The sequence below is a fragment of the Bidens hawaiensis genome, unplaced genomic scaffold, assembly GCF_021521415.1.
Source record: "Bidens hawaiensis isolate Kalapana, Puna unplaced genomic scaffold, B.hawaiensis_p1.1 tig00038479_1, whole genome shotgun sequence".
In the NCBI taxonomy this organism is placed as follows: Eukaryota; Viridiplantae; Streptophyta; class Magnoliopsida; order Asterales; family Asteraceae; genus Bidens; species Bidens hawaiensis.
This window is the reverse complement of record NW_027496744.1, coordinates 120478-129943: the sequence shown is the minus strand read 5'-3', so window position 1 is coordinate 129943 and position 9466 is coordinate 120478. Positions and strand designations below refer to the sequence as shown.

Below are 9466 nucleotides of genomic sequence, written 5' to 3'. Positions count from 1 at the left end.
GGGTTAGGTCAGATAATGTCAGAAACATTATCTGACATTCCCTTTTCCTCGTACACTTTTCCGGCACCATCATTGCCGGAAAACCGCAATTTCACCAGAAAAACGAGATCTGACTCGTTTTCCACCGTTTTTCACTATTTTTCGTCCCGTTCGATCCAGATCTGAGCTAGGGCGACCCCTAAGCTCATCTTAGGTTCGGTTTATGCCCGATTACACCCGGATCTCGTGACCTTAACGGTTTAACGGTGTCGGCTAATCGTTTCGTGACTAAATCTAACGGGTTTGAGTTCATACAACATTACACTATCATTACCTCGGTTCGGGATAGGTTCCTCTTTCTTGGTTCAGCTAGATAAGGAGAAAACTAGAGAGAGATCTTATGTATGTGTTTTGGTGGTGTATGGAATATGTGTAAATGAATGATTAAATGATGATTATGGTTAATATATATATGGATCATGGGCTTAAGCCCATGGTCTTTCCTTCTTTCCTTCTAACCCCGACGCTGAATGGTATCGTAGTTTGCATGAATGGAAACTCATCTTCTTTTGGATTAGGGAGGATGTGGTCCCTTTCGAGATGACCTACCGCAAGTCCGCCGATAACCTTCCGGAGGTCCGCGCTACCACTGAGTTGGACCTTTCGTGGTTCAAAACATTGACTCAAACACCCACTCCTATGCGTGCGATACACGAAGGGGCGTTGGTATGCGCTAGCATGAGTCGCTTGTGGCCTTTTCTGGACTTGAGCCATATTAAGAGAATTCAGATAAAAGTGAGTTTACTTTCATTTTACTGACAGTCTGTTTTAGATATTAACTATTTAGTTGTGCAGGTGAGGGATCCATTCTAAACACGCTTTTAGATAACGTGGGAGGGCTTATGGCGCGTCATCCCATAGATCCCAAGGATCTACCCTTTCTCGAACGCACCCACAACAATTTTTGTTCTCCACCATCTTAATCCCGGAACCCGTGGTATCCGAGGCTATGTTTGCAAGAGGTGAGGAGATATTATCTAAAGATAAGGGAATTCTAAAACCTCGTCTATTAAGTGCACTCACTTCTAGCGGGGGTGATAATGCTTCTTTCTTCTAATGAGAAGTCATTACCCCGTGAAGAATAAAAGTTATCTGTCGATCCTACTAACGCCGAGAGCATCGTGCATACAATTGCAGGTCTGACCCGCAAGCGGAAAAGAACCCATCTACTGGTAAAGATGAGGATGCGGGGAAAGACACTACCGAAGCTGCAACTGATGAGGATGACCATCATGACATGGATGTGGATGTCCCAAGCCTGCTGGGAAGGGAAAATCGAAACTGTCCAAACTAGCTATTCCCAAAAAACGCAAGATAGTAAAGTTGGGCACCGCATCCAGCAACTTGCACCAACAATTATTAAACCAGGTAACATTCTTGATAATTTTGTACTTTGATTATTATCCTTAATAACACAACTTTTTGAAAGGAGTGGCGTGTTTTGTAGGTTCCTCGGTGGAACAAGTCAAGGACTCGTCTGAACACTGAGAGACGATACCGCCCACTTCTCCAATCACAACTGGCAAAGACCCTATTACCATAGAGGATACTCCTCCTAGTAAGGGTGTGCATGACGATGTTTTCAAAAAGCGGCTCATCTCTTTGCTTCCTGATTCTCATCGTCCCACCGCGAATCAGGAGGGACCTAATGCTGTTGACTGCGAGCCTGAAGCATCCACTTCTCAGCACCACGAGGATCCTTCCGTATATCGTCTGTAATGGTCATTGCATCGTGATTCCACATTCGCTGAAACTGACACATGCCACGAGTATTTGCGGCAAGGAATCCCTCCCGCCGAGAGAGAACGCCAACGTGTGCGTCCTTGTCACGAGTTGGTGAACTCCTATTCCTATACTCTAGCTAATTCCATCTCTTGAAGTCAAGAAATATATCGAGACTGGCTAGCTATGAATGATGCCTGGGAGGATTTGGAAGCCAAAGCGGCCAAGGAAGGAGAAGAGGCTAAGGAAGCCAAGAAAGAGGCTGAGGATCGTCGCTTGGCTACTAGCACTGTTGAACGGCCGTTGCCAGATGCCAATACGGCATTGGAGGCGGAGAAAGCCCGCCGATCCGTTACTAAGGAAGCCCAAACTGCCCTCCAGCAACAAATGGATGAGCAATCTTGTTTCTTCCTATTTGGAAGAAATAAAAACGTTGAAGGCCGAAGCGTCTGCGATGGATGAGTGTCTTGCCACTCTTTCCTCTAAAAGTAGAGAGCAAGCCTTGAAATGTGCTGGGCACAATATGGAACTTGTCCGAGCCAAGGCGGACAAAAGATGGTTAATGGCGGAAGGAGTTCTTCATGTAACTCTTCTTTCCTTAGTTGCATTTGATTGTTTTTATTTTTATTGTTGTAGTCCGCATGTATTCATCTTTCTAACCATAAAGATGATAAAGAAGACCAAAAAGATGAAGATGCGAATGGGGATGATGAAGATCCGCCGCTGTGATTAATAAATTTTTGTAGTCCGCATGTATTCATCTTTCTTGTAATCATCATGAAACTTTGTAATCCCTTTTGATTGTATATAAGAAGTTGTTCATCCGTCACACTTTGTTTATTGCATAATATAAGTGTTAAATTTTAGGATCTTCTTAACTGTCAATAAAGGATTACATGAATTTAAGTTAAGGACCTGCGGATCCTTTCTGGCACGCGGACCAGGAGACGTTTGTTGCTCAGTAATTGTAGACAAATATAGAAAAAGTTTTTTCATAAGGAAGGCACTCAAGCCAGAATATATTACAAACGATGACATTAAATGTATTTTTACTAGTCTACTGCGGCCCGCAGGCCAAATAAAAAAGTAACCGATACAAGCTTAACTCAAATGTAACACTTTTTAATTGTGCAACATTCCATGTTCTTGGAATTTCAGTCCCATCTAACTTTTCTAACTTATAAGCGCCCTTGGACAATACTTCCTTAACTTTGTAGGGAACTTCCCAAGTTGGGGCCAACTTTCCCGGAGGCTCTTGACCGGACGCTTCATTGTTGCGGAAGACAAAGTCTCCCGCATCAAAAGTGCATTTCTGAACCCGCCAGTCATAGTACTTTTGTAGTTGGCGTTTATAGTTATGCTCACGGATTAGTGCTAACTCTCTCCTTTCTACAAGGAGGTTCACGTTTATCCGAAACTCTTTGTCATTGTCATCGTTCATCAATATTCGTGCGGACGGAACCCCGATTTTAGCCGGGATCATGGCTTCAGGTTCGTAGGTTAAACTGAACGGCGTTTCGGAATTACTTGAATTCTTTAGGGTGCGGAAAGCCCAAAGCACATGGGGCAGTTCGTCAACCCAGCTTGTTCGTTTAACTCCCAATCTTGCCTTAATCCCTTCTTTGATTGTTCTGTTGGTCCTCTCTACCTGACCTTTGGCTTGCGGGTGAGCTACGGAAGTGAAGACTTGAGTAACTTGAAGTTCTTTTAACCACGTTTGCAGTCCACTATCCGCGAATTAGGTCCCATTATCACTGACCAATTTTTGTGGGAGGCCGAAACGACGGATAATGAAATCCCATAGAAATTTCTTAACGCTTGACGTAGTGATGGATGCGACCGGTTTAGCTTCGACCCATTTGGTAAAATAGTCTATGGCCACGATCAGAAACTTGACCCATCCAGGGGCTTCAGGGAATGGACCCATGATATCAACCGCCCACTTTTGGAACGGCCACCCAGACGTTACCGACACCAACTCATTCTTCGGACGCAACGTATTGGGAGCATGACGTTGACAAGAATCGCACTTTCTGATTTCTTGTACAACATCCATGTGCATCCTCGGCCAGTAGTATCCGGCATTCATGATCTTTGCTACGACAATTCTTGGGCCCGCGTGAAGACCACAAATACCTTCATGAAATTCCTTTATCACATAATCGCATCCTCAGCGTACACACATCTCAGAAGTGGGTCAAGGAAGGATCTTCTATACATAACACCATCTTGCATTTGGTAGTCGAAGGCCTTGTGTCTTATCTTTCGAGCCGCTGCATTCTCTTCCGGTAGAATTCCTGATGACAAGTAAGCCATGATTGGCATCATCCAGGATTCAACACCGGTTTGAATTACTAAAACTTGGTTTTGCGGAACGGATGGTCAATCAAGGAATTCAATACGAATGTCCTTAGCGAAGTGCTTAAAATTTGTTTAAGCTAACTTGCTTAGGGCAGCCGCCGACTTGTTTTCGCCCCTTTTTATGTGAATGAATGTGCACGAAGAAAATTGAAGAATCAAGTCCTTTGCTAGTGACAAGTACGAAGCCATTACATCATTTTTTTGCTTCATAAGTTCCATTGATATGTCCCGCGATCAACATAGAGTCCACCCGCGCTTCTAGGTGTTTTACTCTAAGCTTTTTAGCTATCCGTAGGCCTGCCAAGAAAGCTTCATATTTTGCCTCATTGTTAGTACTTTTAAAGTCCAACTTGATGGCATAAGTGAATTCAAGGCCTTCCGGATTAACTAGTTTTGAGGCCCGCGCCTGAACCTTCATTACTTGAAGCTCCGTCAGTGAACAATGACTAAACTTGCCCTCATTCAGGAGGTACCGAGGGTTGTTGTTCAACTAAGCATTCTTCTTCTTTGTGTTGTGGAACTTCTATAACGAAGTTCGCCGATACTTGGCCTTTGATTGCTGGTCTAGGCTTGTACTCAATTGCATGTTCTCCCAATTCGATGGCCCATTTCGCCAATCGCCCAGACAATTCTGGCTTGCTTAATACATTTTTGAGCTTATACCTCGTTAGCACATTAATGGGATGACCTTGAAAATATCTGCGGAGGCGCCTGGCTGCATAGACCAGTGCTAGAACCAGTTTTCCCAGCATTGAATACCTGGTTTCCGGCCCTGTCAACGTTCTACTGACATAGTAGATTGAGATTTTTACATTCTTTCTGTCTTTCAGTAGCACGGCTCCAATGGCGATGTCAGACGCTGATAAGTATAATGTCAGAGGCTCTCCCGCATGTGGTGTTGTTAGGGTAGGTAACTCCATCAAACACTTTTTGAATTCCAGAAATGCTTGTTCAGCTTATGCGGTCCACTTGAAGTGCGCTTTTTTGTGGCACTTTCTTAGAGTCGAGACACGAGGATATGATTTAGCCGCATGATTGCCTAAGAATTCGTTTAGTGCAACCAACCTTCCATTAGGTGTCTGTACTTCTTTTAGGGAGGAAGGTGAAGGCATGGGGGCTACTACCTGAATCTTATCTGGATTGGCTTTGAAACCCGCACCCGTTACTATTACACCCAAAAATTTTCTTTCCTCCATTCCGAAGGAACACTTGCTGGGGTTCAACTTCATTTTTATCTGTCTGAGAGTCTAGAATGTTTCCTTAATATCTCGAAGCATTTGATCTTCCTCAACACTCTTTATAACCAAATCGTCCATATATACTTCTAGCTTTCGCCCAATCTGACCTTTAAATGCCTCATCCATCAATCTTTGATATGTAGCCCCCGCGTTCTTTAGGCCAAAGGGAATCATCTTATAACAGAATGTGCCTTGATCTGTACGAATTGTTATCTTGTCCTCATCAAATTCTCTCCTCTTTCCTCCAACCTTGTGTTCGCCTTGTATCATGTAAACATTTAGGTCTTTGACCTGCTTCTCGGACGGGCCCTGGTTATCCCGCGCGGGAGCTTTACCAGTCCCTGGTTTTGCATTTTTGACCAAGTGTCCGATTTTTCCTGATTTTACTGCCGCCTCGGTCTCACTTTTCAAGGCTATGCATTCATTCGTGTTATGCCCTATGTCATCATGAAACGAACAGTGTTTTTTAGGATCAAGGAATGATCTTCTCGTGAGTGGTTGAGGTTTCCTGAAATTGACGTTCTCAATGGTGAGAATCTCTAAAGGAGTCTTCGACAATGGAGTCCAATTGTTAGTGATTCGTGCTGAAGAGTTGGCTTTGTTATTGTTGCCTATTAATGATCTTGCGTCAAATTGTTTTCATGTATCCACGGAAGGCTGAAGCCTTGACCAAATGGATCCCTTGGCCTGTCTGTTTGGCCGCGGAGTTTGAAATTCTACTTTCAATTTTGGCTTTGAACTGTTAGACCCTAAAGTCTTCTCAGTCCTTTCAAATAACTTTGTCGCGGACGTAATGTCGTCCCATTCTTGAGGCATTCCATCTCTGCCAGTTAAGGTGCGAATCAGTGCGTCACACCGCACATTTTTGCGGAAGGCTCCATGCAACATATCCTTGCTGATTCCTCCGATGTTCAAACTTTCATCATTAAACCGAGTAATGAAATCTTCGACAGATTCATTATCCCGGCCCGTAACATCTAAAATTTCTGATGGGTCACGCATATGCTTCTTTTGCTGACTGTAATGCTGGGAAAACTTCTTCACCAAATCGTCCCAACTAGTAATCTGACCGTCCGCCCCAGTTAATGTTAATGCGAACATATGACACCAATAAGGGAGATGATCACTACAAAATTTAGGAGATGATCACTAGGATCAGTCATCCCATTATACTTTCCTAATGACGAAGGAATCTTCGTGTTAACAGCAAATGGAGCTGTTGCGATACGGGCTATGAATTTTGATTTCTCAGCAAAGGCTGCCGGACGATACGGTTTGTGAAGTCTTCTTTCGCATCACTGTGGTATTGTGTATGACAAACTACCGCACGCGGGCGACTAGTTCCCTCCCAATCATGAAAGGTACCCGCATAACCATACGAGGACGGTCACACCTCCTCCATTCTTCTCCAGGAGGTCTTTCCGTCTGAAGGCTATGACGCATCTGACTCCTCCTCACCGTTGTAAGTGGGGATAGAGATCTCCTAGAAGATTCATCGCAAGCTAGAGACGAGCACGAAGTCGCTCTTCACGAACCATGCGCTCGTACTTGACTGTAACATTCTCTTGCTGGATACGGAACTATTCATCGGGGGATAATGGTCCTCTAGCTCTGGATTTTCGACGATGAGTTCTCGCCGATTGAGAATTCTCATAATCATCTTCTAGACCCAATTTTGTACGGTTCCGGCGAGTTTCCACCGTGATATGCCCTAAGTCACCCGGAGTAGGACCTCCTGATGCCGTGACACATCCTGAGTCACCCCGGGGTAGGGCCTCCTGATGCCGTGACACATCCTAAGTCACCCAGGGTAGGGCCTCCTAGTGTCGTGACACGTCCTAAGTCACCTGGAGTAGGACCCCCAGGTGCTTCAATATCGGTAGTGTGTATAACGGGTGCAGGAGTTCCCGTCGACCCTTCGAAAAATTGACTCATATAGTTCGAACCAACAGAAACGAAAAATTATCACAGTTCTAACACAAGCACAGATGGCGCCAATGAAGAAATACGGATCTAATCCCCTTAACGGGTCCTAGATCCAATGTGTCCACAAGGTAGGATACAACAACAACCAATAACGATATGAGCTCAATCTCCCACAGTCCAGTGACAGAAACCTGCAAAACAGACACCATGAGCTCATTACGGGAAGGACAAGAGGGGGGTCTTCCCGTAACCACCCTCCGGTGTGAGAATAAGTACAGTTCCGATAGAGAGAAAGTACTTAAGTATTTGGAGTAGATAGTTGGGAGTGAATGAATACCTCAAGGAGATTGTGAAGGTATTTATAGCCGAAGGATGTAGGAATATAATTGGCCCAGCTGTCCCTTTCTAGAAGATGCTCTTGTAACCGCCTAGACACGTGTCCTCTTGTGATAAGTTGAGCTATACGGCCCATGTGTATGGTTATAACAACCTGGACATGCGTCCCCTTGTGATAGGACGAGATAAACCTGGCCATGTGCATGGATATAACAACCTGGCCAGCTGTCCTCTTTCTATTGGCCGAGGGGTCATGTATCCTCCAAGAAAGGATCTTGGTAAATCTTCTAGAAACACATTGGTTAATTATAGCTGTCCTATAACGTTGCCTTCTGGTCATCCTTGCGGGTGAGAATACTACTCCGCGGATGACTGCTGAGGGCGTCTGGATGCTTCCGCACATAGTGTCTAGGACGTATCATAGTTCTTCATTTATTGAGTTATGCGGGTGATCTATTTTTTCCGCGGGTGGTTTATAAGGAGAGTCTCTCTGACCCACGGATGGCATTTAAGGGTATTTGGGTCTTTTTGGTACCCTATCTCTATAGGAACAAACAGATTGATAGACAAATCTAGGTCTTGGAAAATGACCAACCAAACTGAGATGATTAAAGAACCCAACCCATTAAAATTTTTTGGACAAAGTTTCTACAACTCTGGGAGATTGTAAAAACCCTAAACTATAGTCGAAAATTTATTTTTCCAACAAGCATTAATTGGGATAGATGGTTCCCTACCGAACATGTTCATTGAATGAGACAATAGTGTTAATAAACCACAAAAACACCAAGACGCCCAATAGAATCGATCAAAAACCATAGAAAGCAAAATAGGGTAACCATGCCCAATACACTAGACAATAAACATAGATCCAACCAAATGGAGATTTAGGCCCAATATGGTTCTATAGGACCAAGACAAATGTTTAACCCATTCTCATGAACCTGACTAGGGCTGTTCACGAACCGAGTCAAACCAAGCGAGGGTCTGATCGAACTCGGCTCGAATTGAAACCGGGCTGCTCGGTTCGGTTCGAATTTAAGTAAACGAGCGGAAAAACGTTACTCGAACTCGGCTCGAATTGAAACGAGCGGCTCGGGTCGGCTCGTTTTCGCTCAGATTGGAATGAAGAAGACGAGATGACTAAAATTTAGGATGGAGAACAGCCTATTATTAACCATTAGCGAGCGATTCCGGCGAGCGATTATGATTCTCCTATTCAGCGACGTGCGGCGTGGATAGAGTGGAGTGGAGCCGTGTCGTGGCATCGACTGTCTCTTAAGATATGGGTAGAGAGGGTGATGCCCTGATGATGGATGGCGGCTGTGGAAGGAAAGGCTCATGTTATGAAATGTAACGTTTGTGTGATAACCCTACATCATTATCTTCTAATATTTAAAGTACACTAAATATAACTAAATTAAATTTATTCAATATTGCAATACCTATATTCAATATACTTATAAAAATAATTACATCTTTGTACAAATGTAATAATATGTGTATATGTATATATTATTATATAATAATTATATGTACATATATATAATAAAACAAACTAAAAATATTCAAGCCGAACCAAATCGAGTGAACCCTTTCTCGTTGTTTGGCACGTTTACAAATTGAACCGAGCAGAGCGGCTCGTTTACAATCGAGCGAAAAACGAGCGGGCATTTTCCGAACAATTTCCGAGCAAGCGGTGAACGAGTTCGAGCGACGAGCGATTTGGACGGCCCTAAACCTGACTAGATATATGAACCAATTCTTATATGAATTTGGATATGATAAGGATTTGGACCATTTTCATAATAAGGGTCGGATCTTAATAAGGGCCATGCCGAGCC

The 9466-nt window shown here is 43.8% G+C and overlaps 1 protein-coding gene across 1 annotated transcript; it reads right to left on the bottom strand.

The window, feature by feature from the left end:
- Positions 1-2818: 2818 nt before the first annotated feature.
- Positions 2819-3244, bottom strand: LOC143590331 (uncharacterized). The gene has a single exon (XM_077070841.1). It carries the CDS (start codon positions 3242-3244, stop codon positions 2819-2821), a length of 426 nt encoding a protein of 141 aa, XP_076926956.1.
- Positions 3245-9466: the final 6222 nt, after the last annotated feature.